This window comes from Cyanistes caeruleus, chromosome 4 (assembly GCF_971803275.1).
Source record: "Cyanistes caeruleus chromosome 4, bCyaCae1.hap1.1, whole genome shotgun sequence".
Lineage (NCBI taxonomy): Eukaryota > Metazoa > Chordata > Aves > Passeriformes > Paridae > Cyanistes > Cyanistes caeruleus.
Window position 1 is genome coordinate 19,686,044 of NC_141704.1, and position 18,033 is coordinate 19,704,076.

General features: G+C 37.9%; 1 protein-coding gene across 7 annotated transcripts; it reads right to left on the reverse strand.

Annotated features, from left to right (window-relative positions):
- Positions 1 to 731: 731 nt before the first annotated feature.
- HDAC10 (histone deacetylase 10) lies at positions 732 to 17,260 on the reverse strand. 7 transcript variants are annotated; one of them, XM_086886930.1, is made up of 21 exons: positions 16,769 to 17,260; positions 16,341 to 16,413; positions 15,363 to 15,497; positions 14,958 to 15,058; positions 14,212 to 14,309; positions 14,031 to 14,135; positions 13,775 to 13,843; positions 13,008 to 13,134; positions 12,475 to 12,540; positions 12,050 to 12,109; positions 11,590 to 11,679; positions 10,211 to 10,317; positions 8,551 to 8,618; positions 7,799 to 8,069; positions 7,071 to 7,161; positions 5,627 to 5,712; positions 5,121 to 5,174; positions 4,419 to 4,503; positions 3,783 to 3,968; positions 1,844 to 2,003; positions 732 to 1,157 (listed from the first exon to the last, which is right to left on the reverse strand). In XM_086886930.1, exons 4-21 carry the CDS (start codon positions 14,982 to 14,984, stop codon positions 1,141 to 1,143), a joined length of 1,767 nt encoding a protein of 588 aa, XP_086743056.1. In that variant the 5' UTR covers positions 14,985 to 15,058; positions 15,363 to 15,497; positions 16,341 to 16,413; positions 16,769 to 17,260; the 3' UTR covers positions 732 to 1,140. The 7 variants fall into 7 exon arrangements, with proteins under 7 accessions (XP_086743056.1, XP_086743052.1, XP_086743054.1 ...); XM_086886926.1 differs by having other exon boundaries at positions 14,962 to 15,058; positions 16,769 to 17,233; XM_086886928.1 differs by having other exon boundaries at positions 14,962 to 15,058; positions 16,345 to 16,413; positions 16,769 to 16,976.
- Between the last annotated feature and the right edge of the window lie 773 nt (positions 17,261 to 18,033).

Genomic DNA, 18,033 nt, shown 5'->3' on the forward strand with positions numbered 1-18,033 from the left:
CGGCCTCAGCGCCGGCAGCAGCGCACGGAGCCGGCCCCGTGCGCCGGTCGGGAGTTCTAATCTGTTCCTGCGCTGCCCACCGAAATGGTGTTGCCACTCAGCTGACAAATATGTAACAACACGCTAGTGCCGGAAAGCAATGAAGCACGCTGCTTCATTGAGCTGCGGGCGGCAACTGCAGCCTTGTGACAGTCTTTTTAAACGAAATTGCCTGGAGTCCACTGTTTCCCCTCTTAATTCATGTTTTAATAAAGGCTTAGAAATATACATACCAAAATGCAACATTTCTGTGAGTCAAACACTATTCCATTAAGCAGGGCAGGGAGAGGGGAAAGCCGAGCTGTTTCTCAGAAAATGCTTTTTCATTGAAAAGGCTGAGTTAAAAATATAAAAGGGGGAGGGTGAGGTGGCGTTTAGGGGAGACAGCGCGAGAGGGGAGAATGGCAAAATTTCCTGTTAGGAAACAAACTTCCTGACAGGAAAAATACCAAAGCTAAAGTTTGGCCATTGAGTTTCCAATTTAAATACCTTTTTGGATTTCAAATGTCAGTTTAAAGAAACTCTAAACTGAAACAGAACATCTTCATGTTCCTCAGCTCTTCTTTGTGAAAAATCTTTCACATAGCTTTTATTTTCTTTTGAAAGAGATTTTAATTTCAAAATGTTCAGGGATGGGTATCATTTCCCCACCAGTAACATCAGAAAACCAAAACAAATGAGAAGGGAAGCACTTTGAACAATTAAAAAAGACAACTGCAAAGACAGCTTTATTTATTTACTGCACATGATATAAAGTTGAACACAGTAGGAACACCAGTATAAACATCATTTGAAGTGTCTAAAATCAAAAGGGCAAATTATTGAAGTTACAATAACAGAAAAGTGCCCTCGGAAATTATCTGTAAATCATACCTGGAATACTACAAAACAAGGTATATATATCATGGCTGTTGCCTTGGGCTATTTGTTTAATTTTGAGAATTTACACGATGTGGTCTTAGGTCACTACTAAGTCACTGGAGATTTGCAGTTTTTATTTGTTGTATAGACAATTTATGCTTGAAAAGAGGGCTGAGTGAAGTCCTCATATTTTCCTTTTTCTCTTCTTTGTAAAATGATTCTGAAGTGAAATCAATTTCTTTAAATCCCCTCCTTCACTGAAAAGAACAGCAGTAAGAAAACCAGTCATTAATCAAGCTCATACAACAATTCCTGACCACAAAAGAATATTTTTATTGGAACCAGACCCCTGGAATCGGGCATTTCCTCTGAAAGAGAGAATGGCATTTTCTTTTAGAGATGCCCACTTTTATAATTGTTTTTTGTTGTTGTTGAAAAACGAGTCATTCAGAAAAAAAACATTTCTAGACAAGTATGCTTGAAAACATAGGTACCTGCCTGGCCTGATTCCTATACAAATGCTGTGCCTGATCTTCAGCTCTTTGTGACTGTACTTGCAGCATGACTTATCATTACTGAGTTATTTGTGGACAAGTTAAACATATAAAAATATCACCTGGTTTAGCAGTATATTCAGAAAACACATCAGCAATCAGGGGCAGGGCACATCTTGTTATCCATTCTTTAAGCACATATTTTGGTAATTTCATTCCAAAATTTTGGAGGAACAGTATTCTAAGTCCCAAGGGTACAGTTGTTATGCTATGAAATTTGGTGCTTTCCAGCTCAAGTGGCAGAATTAGAAGTATTCATCACTGTATTTCACCAGTTTCACATTAGATCAGTCTGGTCCCACTGACTTACAGGACCCTGCTGCATTTACATGTCATCTTTTTGGAAACTTACAGTATGTAAGAGTTAAAGATAAAATCAGACAGCTTACCTGAACACTGAAGCATTTTCCATTCCTGCTGAAACTGGTCTCTTAATGCTTTTATTTTATTTACTTTTTCTTGGGTAGGAGGTACATAAATTCCAAAGGGAGGTGTAGAAGCACCCAGTAAGGCTTTGGCTACACTTTGCATTAAACTTATCTCTGTGTCCTAATGGGAAGAAAAAATACCTCTGTGAACCAAGATCTCTATGTTTCAGTGATACATGGAATATTTTAAAACAAGCTTTTGTAATTAAATTTCTAGCATTAGTAGCAAGAATGAGCAACCTCCCATTTTCAAATAAAAATCTGTTCAAATTGAGGTTTTTACTGAAAAATGTAACTTAATTTATATCTTTTGTAAAACTTGTTTCTTTCTAATGGAGAAACAATCTCACTTTTCCCTTTATGACTAAAAAAAAAATAATACTGGGTTAAGGACAGAAAATATTATGAGGTTAAGGGGAACATGGAGCTTGCTTACTTTATGCATCATTTACTTTCTATGAGAGAAAACTAGTAATATAGTTTGCTTATTCAAGAAATTTACTCTTTTGGACTTCTCACAGTCTAAAGCAACCTAATTTCCTTTCAGAAACTGTATTTGAAATATTGATGCTATATGAAGATGATATTTATAAGACTGTAACACTGTTTTGTTTTTAAGAGATATAAGCATTTTTTCAAGTTTTCTAAAAAGTCACGCCCATGCATTAGAAAATCATGATCTTGTTATGGAGCTACCTGCAGAGCTGATATAGAAGTATCAATCATTTTTTTAAACATGTATGCCTAATATTCTTTTATTGTCTGAGTTTACACTTCAGAATATCAGCAATTCTCTCCATTTCATACTCCTAATTAGTAGTGTGCAAATAAATTTTTATGGATACTGCATATCAATGTACAAATTATTTTATCTTAGATAATTTATGTATCAGCATTGTAAATTAAAACAACAATATGAGAAAACTATAGAATAAATTAGGTCAAAATCCACTTAATTGGCAGCTTAATGAATAGCATGGCTTTAATTGGGTATTTGCTAGGAAACAGATTAAAATAAGCATACGTGAACAACTTTTTGTTTCTCATTGTAGAAGAACTAGAAGGCACAAAAATAATCAAAAGTTACTGTTTCACGGATCACACAGAGAAACTGTGTTACAACCATAGGACGCTGGAGAGGCCCGGAGTGTAAGTTGAGTTCTTTATGTGATTAGACAAATTCATGGAAGATGCACTCACTGACACTGATCATTGCTCTGGATACAGCCTCCAACTGTAAATTTAGGCATCCTTAATGTCGCACCATATGGAGAAAGTTAGCCTAGGAAAAGTCCCTATATTTTTTTATTTTCTTTCTCCGTGCTCTCTACCTAAAAAAATAAAGCTGGGTACTCTGGCCCTCAATTAAGTATTATCCCAATTAAGTTCACTTGAAGGATATGTGCCCTTCTAATTTATGTTCTGCAGGCTGAAAGTTGTGTGTGACAAAGTACAGCACTGGGGAGAGGAGAGGAAATTTAGAGGTCTGTTACGAACAGGACAATGGGGGGCTTGCAATCACATTTGATGGAAAGAGGCCAGATAATTTAACAGACGGGAAGTGCCACTTTTCAGAGATAACTGAGCTGTGGATCCCAAATAAAAATGGAATTTGTGGCAAACTGACAGAACATCTATGATCCATAGATAACCATGAGCTTGCTTTCATGCCTCGGCTTCTCCGCTGTGCAGGCTGCAATAGTTGCCTACAACTTGGTGTGCAACTGTGTCTTGTCTTGTTCTCGGGACAAAAAAGAAACTTGGGCAGTTTGTGCTGTGAACTCAGGGGTACCAAAGACAGGATAAATACAGCCAGTTTTTTCTACTGGGCAGCTTGAAGCAGTTCATACAAGTGCCTCTGCCAGACTTTGAAGGACCACCGCTTAGCACCACTTCTTACCTCAATCACAGCAAAAATTCGAGACTCAGCTAACCCTTGTAGTAAAGCAACAAGCAGAGAAATCCCACTTATTCCAAGGCTTCTGTTTGGTCCAACAGCTATTACTGTTAAGTTTGGTTGGTAACTATATGCTACAGGAAGAATGAATCCAAGTACAGCAGAAAAGAAATCATTTCCTTCAGCATCCTTTAACAACAACAACAACAAATTGGTTAGCACAAATATAAAGCCCCAAATTTCCAGATATAAAACAAAACAGAAAGGTGACTCTCAAAAAGCTTTTGATTGTCCTAGGAAACAGGACACTGATCTATTTTACCAATATTTATATTTTTTATATTAAACATGCAGAATTATTCATCTTTTCCTCAGTGTCTTTGCAGTGTAACTCTGCTTTGCTGAAGATGAGCTGCAGTAACTTTGGAAGGTTTCCTCAAACCTATGCATTCTAATACACTCTAAAGCTCTGTGAAGGAGTAGTAACCTGGCATGGGCACGAACAGGAAAAAATTTCAAAGACCCAAAGTGGAGTAAGGAGTGTAATTATCAATGTAATTTTATAAATTTCTAAATATATTCTATTATTTGTGTTTTAAAAAAAATTCTCCTATGTTGTTTCCAGAAAGTGAATCTTACCTCTTTCCAGTTTAGAGAAATATAGTGTTTGCAGCTGCTCTTTTCAGACTGTTCTTTCTCACAGATGTTTATGATAAGCATTCTTCTGTAAATAAAAACCTCACTTGAGTATTTATTCAATTATTTCCCAATGGGATAAAAATGGGATATCTTCTTTCATCATTCTTTAAATACTAATTCATAATGCAGGAGCAAATAACTATTTGCATTAGTACATTCCAAAATGTATACAATTAAAACTGAAATATTTTTTCTGGTATTTTTAAAAAGATGATTAAAGACTATTGGCAAATTACTTTTAAGAAAAAGGGGAAGTGGGAAAAAATGATATATAAGTAAAGAAGACTTTCAATAAGGAACTCTACATCAGCAATATGTGCCTCCTGTACAGGGGAGATAGGGGAGATAGGTCCTATTTAATTAATAATTGCCTTATTTATTATATTGTACTTTCAATAACCATCTAAATTTCAATTAATACAAAAGGATTATACTTTAAACCAAATGCATGAAATATCACTAGAGACAATAATTTATCTTTGAAGATGTATTTGGGGATGTTTAGTATTATGTCTCAAGCTAAAGTTAATAAATGTCAGCTCATGACTGATTCCTTAGTGCAGATTTCATCACGCATGCAGACACCTATGAACATTTAAAAAGCCTTGGGACTCTACCCCCTAAAGTTAAGGGAGACCTCACCCATCTTCTGTGTTTGGTATCATCTGCATGTCTCCAACAAATACACAAAGCACTCTGCAGGAAACAAAAATTTACATACATTTACAAGTAATTTCTTTTCAGCTAGAGCTATTTGTAGATTAGAAGCATTAAATAGAATGTATATTGAATTTGGTCCATTAAAAGCAGAAATAAAACACATTTAGGACAGCTCAAGGGAACCCCATTTTTCCATCAAATACTAGGAAGGAAAAAGAAAAATCAAGAAATTGTCCCCAGGCAAAAGCAAATTGAAATGTGACAAAGAAAGTGCAGGCTAGCACAGCCATCATCCTTACAAATTTTTTCCATTTGGAAAGGCAAAAGGTTGTTGCTGGCATATACACTGTTACCTGGATTACACGTGGAAAATGCTACATGTGTGGGCATGCTATTTGTTTTAAAATCAAGGTGCTATATTTGCCACACTTTGTATTTGATTTTAACATGTTGCCAAAGGGCTCTAAACACAAAACGTACAAATTCACCTTTGTAATCCAAACTGAACAGAATGTCTTAGTGCAACAGCAGCAGAAAGAGCAGCTGTGGGTGTTGCTGCAATTCCATTACACACCTACAAAACACATTTTTCATTCAGAAGCAATGCTGTAAAAGATCATGTAATTTTTTAAGCGCCACATCTGTATTAATTAATTTTCTACAGAAAGGTCATATTTTACTACTATGCCATAAACTATACTATTATTTCAAACCATAGCGTTATACCAGAAGGCAACTGCAAAAATAACTTTCCCAAGGGAAGGCCATGTTTACTGGGTCTCTAGATAGCCTGCAAACTGTGCAGAAAAATATACCCTATGAAAAGGAGGTTGTTCCTGAATATTCTGTCTCTTTAACCTAGGCAAGCTATTCTTTTCTGGAAAATACAACTGTTGTATTACTCAGTCAACCCTTCAGTGTTCATCTGTGGTGTGTGCTTTGAGCTCTACCTAAAAGCTAAGCAAAAAGATAAGTTTCCCCTCCACATTCCTCCTCTTTGTCAGCACAAAAAGTTAACTGACATCTGCCTCTCATTAAAAGTTCTGCTTCTTTTTACCAGTAACCATTTTTTAAAATCTATTTTTTATGTCTATTTAGAGGTTCTCCTGGAGCTGTGTGCAGTTTATAATGTCAGAAATTTGTCTCCAGGATCTTCATATGTGACTTCCAAGAGCAAGATGTCTTAGAAGAAAGAGGCCAGTGTGGTAGCTACTCTTCCTTGCAGGCCAAGCACCTTAAAGAGAGGTTTTCACTCAAAGGAAGAGTGACTCATTATGATATAGCATTTTTAATTTGTTTCCACTTTTTCTTCTATGCTCATCCAAATTTTTATTCATAAATATGAAGATGCACCCTCTAAGCCTGCCCTCTCTTCATTCCTGACCCTTCAAGAATCAAATACTGAACTAGAATTACTCTGTTCAGAATCAGAGCATAGAGCAGAGCTGTTGAAAACACCACTAAAGAGTATGTGTGTGCAAGCACATGTAAGTCAAAATTTACTGTGTAAACTTTGCACATTGAGACAGAAAAAGTATTGACATTTCTTCAGATTTCTTGCTGTTGCTTACTGGTGCTTGATACAGCAACTTGTGTTCCCTTTAACTGGAGGACTTAATGCCTGGCTCCCCCATAAGTCTGAGAGCAATGAGAAGGTTCTTAGGGACACATATTCTGTGACTACCTAGAGAAAGTCTGGACAATGAGCTGCCCAAAGACGATTAGAAAGATGAAGAAGGTTTAACAGCTATCCCTAAATAGTAATTTTCTCATCTTGCATGCTCACTCGCATAGCTAAACACATTCTATCTGAGATCTGTGGACTTAGGAGATAAATAATGACTAGTATCTGGACAACAATATAGTAGAAGCAAAAAGTCAGAAGAATCCGATTCTACCCCTACCCCCAAGACCAAGGCAATATATTGTTACCTCCTTCTTCAGTATTTTATCTAGGATCACAAACATACTGCCAAGAGAGAGCAAAGTTTCGTCCTCTTTCACAAGGTCTGCATAAAAGCCACTGTAAAATAAATTATATGAAGAAAAACTAGGTTAGAGGCAATACTTTCTTCAAAAAGGATGCTGATAGAAGTGCTGTGCAGTTAGTATTAATGGGGTACATTTTGTACAGGTGCTACACATTGATTCTCAGAAACCTGCTCTAGCAGGAAGATGACAACACCAGTGCTTGACAGTCTTCAGCTCCCTAAACCTGTCTACATTCTGCACTGGAAAGAAAACAAAAATGTCTGATGATATTCAGGAAACAGAGCTCTGTCAAAATTAAATGAAGACAAGACAAAACATTGAGTTTCTCAAATCAGAGCAGTTTGGTATTTTTCCTCTCTACTCTGTGAGTACAGAGCTTTAAGACAGCTTCCTAGCAAAACCTCTTTCTAAATTCATACATTCACATTAGCTGTCCTATCTCTATTGAAAGAGTTATAGAGTAAAAGTATTCTTTTTTCTTTCTTTCTTTATTTAGAGGATTTCAGGCTATGAGTGCTATACAACACAAATATCTTTATAAAGGAAGAAATTCTGGCTGTAACTGAGTAGACTAAGGCCAAAAAGATGACCATGGCAGACACAGAGCTAGATGAGGTCTGTACAGAGACCTGTCATGCTCTGTGGAAAATAAAATAAATAGGACCAACCTGACAAGAGCTTTTACTTCACTTTTGTCCATTTCCTTCACAAGCTGAACATGTTCAGGGAGAAAATGTTCTGAACCTTCAGAGCCAGCTGTTGCTGTTTTGACAGGAGGCACTGGAAATAGAATATTTTTCATATGCAATTCCAAAAACCTTTCTACTTTGACAGTGTTGTTACTGTTAGTTATCTTAGATTGAAGTTCTGTGGAGGGACTTGAATTAGTCTTCTTTAGTAAGTGTGATTTGGTGCTCAAATTTTGTAAAAATGATGTATCTAGAGAAAAAGAAAGAGGAGTTTCACAGGTATTAGTTTCTAAGCAATGTGTTAATATTTGCCTATATTTATTCACAAAATAGAACACATCTGTATTCATAGTATGCATATTTACTCCCATGCGCTAGCTACAATGTTTCCAGACACAGAAGTTATTTTTTCAGTGCTACTACATTTGTTTTAATCTAGTGAAAAGTCATATATTGTAATAAAGCTTATGACCATATTTTTGACACAGAAAACAGCATCCTCAAAAAAAGATATCAAAGTGCTACTTTTTGGCATAGTGTTTGCCAGCTTCAGAAAGTTCTTTTCAGACCAGCTGATACACGACCTCGATGAAGCCTCATACTTCTTAATCAGTCACTTGATGAGTAACTACTTGTTAATTAGTTTAATCCATTGAAATTAATTGTAATAATTTTCTATTTCTGTATAAATCCATTTATGAATAATATTTGCTTGAATGAAGAGAAACTACCTTCATAAGCCAACCATTTCCAGTAGGGTTTATGTGCTGCTCTCACATTTTGAATAGATTCAACAGCACTAAAAAATAAACCAGATTAACAGTATCAGCAATGAAGAAAATCATAAAAGGAATCATAACTTACCTCAACAAAAAAGCAAAACAAAAAAATTCAACTGAAAATTAACAAACTTTGATCTCTTCCAAGAATGCAAAACAGAATGAGAGTCAATGGCACATTGCTTGAAAAGATGAGAGAGTCAAAAAGGATAAGTGAAGAACACATACAGCAGGTACACACATTTACATGAGTGAAATCCCAGCCCTGCTGTTGGAGGAAGCACACCTGTGTAAGTTCAGGAAAAATTTCTCCTGTCAATGTCTTGCCAAGAGATTTTATCTATGCAATGTAAAGATTTCATCAGACTGACTCAAAAGCAAGACAATCTGTTCAGGAACTAAGCAAATCACATACCCTGCTATTATTTGTGTTGAAGTCTCCTTTTTATTATCACTGGTATTTGCAGCACTATGGGCAAACGGTCCCATTGCATTAGCTATCATACAAACATAATTCAGGTCGTATTAAATCCAGAAGAAATTCCGTGTACTTGCAGATTACTTGTAAGGTGTTCAGGAGCTCGACTTGGATAAGTATGTAATCAACTCTCTATGACATAGGATGATAGCAATTTGAGATACCACAGCTGGTAGAGAAGAAAAAGAGGACACAGAGGGCTCATGAGATGTGCTGGAAGCAAAATAACTAGTTTTGCTCCATCAGTTTACAAAATGCAACTCAGCTCACAGTCTATGTAATATCCACACTGATTCCCTGGCTGATCCAAGCTCTGAGTTTTAACTAACACAGGCAACTGGGAGGTGCTGCCACCAAATTGCATGAGGAGCCTTTCTGGTAGAAAAAGCACAGGACAGCTGCTGAGCTGAGAGAAAGATAGAGGATAGAATAGGGAGATGTGAAGGAAATAGTGCAGAGAGGTAGAGAGAAAGACACTGTTTAGATGTGGGACTGAAGGTTGAGAATGCTTTACTAGGTCAGATTCCACTGCAGTACAAACACAGTCTTAGTGTCTCTAAAAAGAAGTTAGATTTGAAAATTATCTTGATACAACTCTACATAGTCAAGTGCTTTTTCACCCCAGGCCTCGATGCTCCAAATTCCAGAAACACAAGTATTCATCAAGACTGGCTCTGCATAGCATCAATTCTCACTGATGAGAGAAAGCTTTGCCCCAGCTATTGCTGCACTACAGCAACTGAAGTGGCTCTGGGGTCTGAAGCACTAATCCTTGCAGCTACATACATTCCCAAATACTGACTGTAGTTAACTGGTATTACCTTGATTACAGCAGGATTATCTCAGCCTTGAGTGAGATAGATTTCTACAGGATAAAAAAGCCTAAGGATAAAATGGCCTTTTATGCTATAAAACCTCACAACTTGAGAAATAATTCCAGAAAAAAAAAGTATATAAAAGTATATAAAACTGTACCTTGGTTGACTTTTTAAAAATGCAAGTTATCCAAAGTAGAAAATAATATATTATAAACTACCTTATTAAAACATTACTTCAGCAAAATGTTCAAAGCATACATGTCGTTAGTCTCTTTAAAAAACACATTAGTTGTTCTAAAATTCTTTATATCCTTACCTTAGACAAGGTGCCATTTCTCCAGTTATTTGAGGTACAGGATCTCCAAGCAAAGTTTTTACAGTCATGCACACTGATTCACCCAATGATTTCAAGTGGTATCCACCCTGAAAAGTATTTTGTGTCAACCAAGGGACAAGTACTATTAACAGCTCTCTAAATTCCAACACAGAAAATAAACTATCCTTTTGAAACATGTCTGCATTTACAGAAACAGAAGATGATATGCAAGTATATCGAAGTCAAAGATTTTTCGATATGAAAACAGTAAGTTAGTGGCCACCTGCTGAACTTCACAGGCATCTCATGATTGAACTCACTTCGTCATAGTTCAAGTAATTTCAGAAATCAGTCATTACTTTGCCATAAAACCACATGACTTCTCCATTCCCATCTACAACCTGCCATCTTCAACAATCCTTGTGGAAGATCATTAGAAGGCAAATGCTATCACTTTCCTCTAAAATGGTAGAAATTGACAAGAGAAATGAGAGAAAATGAGAGAAAACTCCCACAGCCTGACAGTTTTCAGATGTGGTTGCCCAATAGTTTGGCACAATTTGGAGAACAAGATGGATTTAAGACTGCTAGGTGACATGCAGAAAGCCATCTATCACCTATGGAGCAGTCACACCATCCATGGTAGGAGTGAATGCTTATTTGCACTTCAGCTAATAGACAAAAATATCTATAATAACCTGCTAAAGAGAAGGGTGACAGAAGAACGGTCATGCAAAACAAGAGGTCAAGTGAATCAATTAATATACAGTTCACTCTTAAAGACCTTGTGTCAGCAATATTACCACACACTTGTTTACCTGAAAAGCCACTATTTTTCTAACACACAGCAGAAATAGGGAGTTGAAGTCTTTAAAAGGAGAAAACATTTTAATTGTTTAAAAAAAGAATAAGGAAGAGCTCCTAAAGAGCCTGCATACAGTCATTAAATCAAAAAAGAGGGTTCTAAGTACTCCATTACTAGGTAAGAGTATTTTTAGGTTAAAGGTTTTATAAAATCTCCTTTACTAGGTGAGGTACACTTGTAAAAAATTGGTAATATAGCCTCTTCACTAAATACATTTCAATGAGTTTGGGACTGTCAAGACCAGTAGACTAATCACTGCTCACAAGAACTAAACAGATTTGTGGAAGATATGTTTTTTTGAATGATGAGCATATGTCTCCTTTGTTTCAAAACTCTAAAGTGTAAGAATGCTGTCAAATCTTAGTCATTTTTGCATTCCTAGTACTCAAAAGAAAGATAAAAATAAGAAATTATTTGGTTAAGAAGTTTCGCATCCTAGCTTCTAGTTTGCCCTAATACAAATACTCTAATACAAAGACCTTTCCCCTTGGAATACATTTCAAAATTTCTTTACCTCTAGGATGACACACAGCTTTCCATTAGCTAACTGCATCAGGAAATGAGTAAGGTGGGAAAAAACCTCAGGAGTGGCATTCATCTGACCCTAAACCAAAGAAAAAATTTTAAAAGCTAACACCTTGATTCAAAAACACTGGTAAGAAACCCAAACAATCTGAAGTACCCAAGTCTGAGAACACCAGAACACTTGCCTGTCATTATATCAAACAGAGTGCTGAACCAACTGCATTTAAGGAAGGTGAAAAAAACCAGCACAGTAATTATACAAATGGGATAATCTGTCTTTACACGTCTTGTTGTAATGTTTAATGAACTTGGGTCAGCCTAAAGACTCAAGCATGTATATTTAGCTTGATCAAAGTGAACTTCACTTAGCAATCACAGAACATTAAAACAGCAGGAATATTTTCATAATAGATTCATGACTGACAATGTAAAGACCACAAGTTACTTACTTCAGGGTCACCAATTCCAGAATCATATCCAGAGGAGACAATTACCAGTTCAGGATCAAACTGTTATAAAAGAGAGACAGTTGTAGCACATCTTTATGTCCTATTTTCAGTTTTGTACAGGATTTCAACTTTACCATGATCAGCTGTTTTTTCAATTAGAATATGAACACAAATAAGGATTCTCCTTGAATACATTACCCTTTTACACTATTTTCATTTCTGCTGGAGAAGTTGCAGATGATTATGTTGAATATTTAAAAGCTAAAATTCCATAAATACTATTCAGTTGATCAGGGCAATGTCATACCAGCAGAATAAATGTATGTATTAACTGTACTACCGGCAATGACTGCATTTCTGTAAAATATTCAATGGTACCTGCTTAAGAAACACTTAGGAAGTACTCTTTGGCAGTGAAAAATTACCTCAAAAGCCATCGGAAGCAACACATGGAAAAATGCAGCAAGGTAATCTGAATTTCCCATCCCAACCTGAAAAGTATGAGAAACACTGGTTATGTTTTCCAGTTGGAATGGCTGAATGAATGAATGGCTTTAGGGAAAGACAGGAAAAGATGAAGGGATCCTATGAAGTACAGTAAAAACCCCTCTATTTAAGTGAAGTGCGTAAATATCCACCATTTTTAATCTTAATGAGCTTCAGTTCTCTGCTAAACAAGAATGGATGTAACCGTCTCCTGAAACACTTTTTGATTTGACGGCAAGGCAAGACATTCAAGTAAAAATGAGTGTGTAGATTTTCTCTCCCTTTTATTTTTCAAACATTATCACATTCTGAACCATAATTTTCCAGCAGACATTCCCCTGATAGGAAGGATATACACTGTGTAAGACATTTGCCAAGCAAGTGAAGCAGCACACTTACTCAGAAAGTGTTATATAAACGATGAGATACAAAACTATGGTACTTGATTAGTTGTGCTGTAAACAATATTTACCTTATTCCAAGGCAAATTTATGTTAAAACCTTTTCCTTTTCCCAGACCCACAGCATCATAATCAGATTCTTTGAGTGATGGCCAGAATTCCTGATGTTCATAGCGATGCCAAGAAAAGTACAAAACACTGAAAATAAAAAAAAAATAAGAATCAGATTTGGCAAAAAGATTGTGGAAATGACTTTATAAACCGAACCTGGTGACTGCATTGCCTGAAAGCAAGAATATAAAACTATTCTATCCTTTCTTTTTAGTTCTCTCAAAGGATTTAGACTGTGAAAATTGGTACAGTAGGTCTTATGCCGAAATTAACCTAAAATTAACATGCTAAAAATGTCTTGTAAGCATTCACTCCATACAGATCAAATAAAAGGAATTTTCAGAACAGCACACTTGTTTCTAGAATCTACTTATGTCACTTTTCCAAAAAAATTATAAAGCTCACGTATTTTTTATTTTATCCAACTACTACTTGAAGACTTTAACTGAGAGATTTGTGAACAGAGAATAGATGTATTACCTGAGTACTGGCAAATCAAGGTAATCATACTGCTTATTTTGTTTGTTATTCTTTAAAGTAGAACAGATTTACATTTTATTTTGATTTAGATATTCTATTTTATAACAAATGAAAAACAGAGAGACTAAAATAGCAAGGTAAATGTTTTGCAAGATTCTAGTTTTAGAAGTTTAAGAAATTGTATTTTCTAGAAAGGCAAGCAATCTTTAAACACCTGGCATTAAAGAAGAAAAAAAATCCTTCAAACCTTGGATCTTCTTCAAATATATATTGAGTTCCTTGCCCGTGGTGCACATCCCAGTCAACAATTAGGATTCTGTACAGATCAGTAAAAGAAAACATTCAGAGGAAGAGCCACAGCATCTTAATCTACAGAAGGTATAAATGTTTTTCTGAACCAAAAGGAACATGACACCCAGAAAGCTCTAGACATTAATCTGAACTAGTACAATGTCAAACTGTTTACATATCAAAAGCTTCTCTACAATCAACCATGCACTTACCTCTGCAGACCATATTTCAGTTTTGCATATTCTGCTGCAATAGCAACGTTGTTGAACAAACAGAACCCGTTAGCTGCATTTCTCTGGCTGTGGTGACCTGGAGGTCTGAACCAAAATTTTATAAATTATTCACAACAAAAGCAATTTTGCTAAGTGAAAACTTCCTTACATATTTTCTTACCTGACTAATGCCATTCCATTGCGCACTTTTCCTGACATCACAGCGTCCACCAGCTGCAAAGTTGCTCCTACTGCTAATCTGGCACAGTGGAAAGTGCTCTGAGAAAGAGAAACTCATCAGCTTAAACAAGGTGCACATGACATGCTTTAGCATCCCAACAGCAAATTGTCTTGACTTAATTCTACCCCACTAATGCTATATGAAAATAGCTGAAACAGAACTTTACAACACACGTCCCAGTGTGCTTTCCCCTATGATTACCAGTGATCAGCATAACCTTTATAAGGATGTTCTCTGTGGAGCAGGTTAAAAAACGTGAGACGGATGTACTGAATGGAATAACATGGCATCTTTGAAAACAAGGAATTAAACCCTACAGAAACATAACACTGAAGACCTCATCTCCATTTCATGCCACAATATTTAAGAGCAACAGTTACCAAAATGTGATTTGCAGGTCACTAATGGTCTACACAGTGACATTAAGTGACAAAAATAGAGCTAAAATTTGAGTAGTACATTATATTGGTATGATGCAATTATAAAATAGATGACAGGATACTTGGGCAACTTAAATTACAGCATTATACTAAACTAGAAACAGATGATGATAGTATCATAAATAAACGTGAGACTACATCAGTAGCAAAAAATGTATTTTAATCCTCCCCTTCTTAGAAAAATGCCACTCAGGTGCAGTAACACAAATAGTTGTAGCTCCCAACAACAGAAGCAGTTTAACTTACACACCGGATGAAAGAAAAAAGCATCATAATTTTCAGAGACCCTTTTCAGCTCCTCCTCATTCATTGACTGAGTACTTTTTGCCACTTCCAGGTGCTCTAAACTGTAGGGGAAGGAGAGATTAACACACCATTTAAGTAGGCATTTTTAGAAGTTTACTTGTATTCCTATGTATAAATCAGCATTCATTGCTTAAGACCCCACAGAGTGAGAATGTAGATTTAGTGGAATAGCAGATTCATAATTCACCACCCATGCCACACTTAACATTGTGACACATTCTCCACTGAAATTAATGGAAGCCATAGAATTTTAGAACACTCTTTTCAAATGGAACAAAATACCATCTGGAGACATGAGATCTGCTGTTTCATTGAAATAATCTGAATGAAAGTTAAGTTTCAGACCTGTGAACCAACAGGATCTCCTCCTCGCTTCCTTCTCTGGCAGGTACATGGACACATCTCTCCACAAGCTGGTAACTTCTAAGCTGCTCATAGGAGGATGAAAGTCTTTCTGGCACTTCAATATCACAAATGGGACTAAAATTAAGCAATAATGATATTACTATACTATACCAGCACAGGTAACTAATACACTTAACAAAACCTAGCTTTTAACTCCCCATTTTAAAATTACCCTAAATAAGAGATACATGAGAGTAAAAATGGGGAAAAAAAATCTTTTAAGTATTTTCTGTTTTGGAACTAAGTCAGAAATTGATTCTAAAAAATGTAAGCAAAAATGAATCTTAAAAAACCCCAAACAAACAATACAATAGCATCATTTTTTGTTTCCTCTCTCACTGGTAAAAAGCTGCAATACTTAACTAGAGACACAGGAATGCTGCAATTAAAAGTCTAGGTTACAATGAAGGTGAAGAGAGGAGGTTTGGGAGAGAAGACAACAACGGACTGTTAACTCTAAGCACTGCATATGCAAAAGGAACTCCTCTAATTTATGCAAATTTAAGTAATACACCAATTTCTAACTGAATGTAATTGACATATTTCAGCTGAGTGAGTATATCTACATAGTTTTCCAAGGTCAATGATACTTTAGCTTTATAAACAATTTAAATAGCTTAAAAGACACTATTTAGGGGGCTACTCAGATGCCTCATCCTAGCACCTCTTGTTAAGGCGTCCCAGATTGGATGCCTGCAGCTTCTCAAATCCAGTTTCAGATAATCATTACAGTATCTAGATACAAATTGTGAATACAATCTTTTTTTTCTCCTAAAGGAAAGATCTTCTATTTACACGAAAATGAAAGGAAGTATCACCAGATACTTACTATTACATTTACAGAAAGTGCATTTATTTAGTCCTGCTCTCACGAGTCCTATTAAGAATCTATTAATAAAAACAACAGCAGCGACTTACTCACTCCAAAGTAGTTTGTGAGTGGTCATCTCCTCATCATAAATCAGCGCTGTTCCTGAAGCCATTGCTACAACTGAGCAGAACAAAAAACCCAAGACACAATTCACATCAGAAGCAAACTTAAACCAGTTACTATTACACTAGACAGCGAGGATATAAGAACAGAGTATACCTGCTTGCATGAGAGTTTTGTACTTCAGACTTTGTACTTACAGAACGAAATTAAAGAAAAACATTAAGGACTCAGATTCTGACAAAACAGCACCCACCGAAACTGGGTGCGGGCAGGCAGGCTTCACAATGGCCGAGTGTTGGCGAGCTGGGCGCTGGCACTCCTGCTGCGGGGGTACCCCCAGCTCCCCGAACCCGCACAAGCAGCTCAGGCTCCGAGCACGGCCGCCCCCTCCCTCCATGGCACACAGACCCACCTGTGCGGCGAGGCCAAACAGCTGCGGGGAGACCTACGAAGCCACAGAGGAGGAACAGCAGGGTTTCGTACACCGCGGGCAGAACAGTTTCAGAGATCCCCCCGCGGCCCGGCAGCCCAGGCGCGGCCCAGCAGCCTCTCCCCGCCTCACGGCAGGGCGGGAGGCGGCGCGGCCCGGCCCTGGCTGTGGGCGTGCCGAGCGCGGCCGCGCTCAGGGGGCTCCGCTGAGGGGACTCCGGCGGCCGCGCCGCGCCTGTGCCTGTGCCTGTGCCGGTGCCTGTGCCGTGCCGGTGCCGGTGCCGGTGCCTGTGCCTGTGCCTGTGCCTGTGCCTGTGCCTGTGCCTGTGCCGGTGCCGGTGCCGGTGCCGGTGCCTGTGCCTGTGCCTGTGCCTGTGCCTGTGCCTGTGCCGGTGCCGGTGCCGGTGCCGGTGCCGGTGCCGGTGCCTGTGCCTGTGCCTGTGCCTGTGCCTGTGCCTGTGCCTGTGCCGGTGCCTGTGCCGGTGCCGGTGCCGGTGCCGGTGCCGTGCCTGTGCCTGTGCCGGTGCCGGTGCCTGTGCCGGTGCCGGTGCCTGTGCCGGTGCCGGTGCCTGTGCCTGTGCCTGTGCCGGTGCCTGTGCCGGTGCCTGTGCCTGTGCCGGTGCCTGTGCCGGTGCCGGTGCCGGTGCCGCGGAGCCGGGCGGGACGGGCGCATCGCGGGGCCGCAGGGCCGTGCCCGGGGAGCCCCACCGCTGGAAAGGTTTTGGAACTGACCCAAGAGCGAAACAACCCACAGCCCTGGGCTGCGTGACATCCTCCGACATAATGAAAAATAAAGTAAGAACCTGGACCTAATACAAAGGCACCTAATACAAACCTGCACTTTTGGGGAATGTATCCGAAACCCAGATCATTACAGGTGCGAATTTTAGAAACCTACTGCCCATGACCTTTCCCCGTATTTGTTTCAAGAAAATAAAATATTTGACACTGTATTATTGAAATTATTTCTAATTTATGTATTACCACCTGTAACTGTGTTTGTTTTACACATTTATATTTATTATACACATTTATAAAACTAAAATTAAGTCAAGTTCTGTCCATCTTCATGTAGTCTATACACGCCAGTGTATTGCACTGACCATGAGGATGGTAATCATGCGCCTACTGTGATATTTTATTTTTTTTTAATATTTTGACTCCATTAGCTCCCTGCAGACCATTTGGAGAACGGGTAAATTTTATAAACTAACTTTTGTAATGTGTCTGAAAAATTAAAAAGGACTT

What these genes read in the sequence shown, in the direction of transcription:
- HDAC10 (XM_086886926.1), bottom strand. Translation starts at nt 16,405, where the DNA reads ATGGCTTCAGGAACAGCGCTGATTTATGATGAGGAGATGACCACTCAC. An exon ending in AATGGAATGGCATTAGTCAG is followed by an intron (nt 14,136 to 14,211) that starts GTAAGAAAATAT and finishes ATTTTGGTTCAG; the next exon opens with ACCTCCAGGTCACCACAGCC. An exon ending in AGCTGTGTGTCATCCTAGAG is followed by an intron (nt 10,318 to 11,589) that starts GTAAAGAAATTT and finishes AATACTTTTCAG; the next exon opens with GGTGGATACCACTTGAAATC.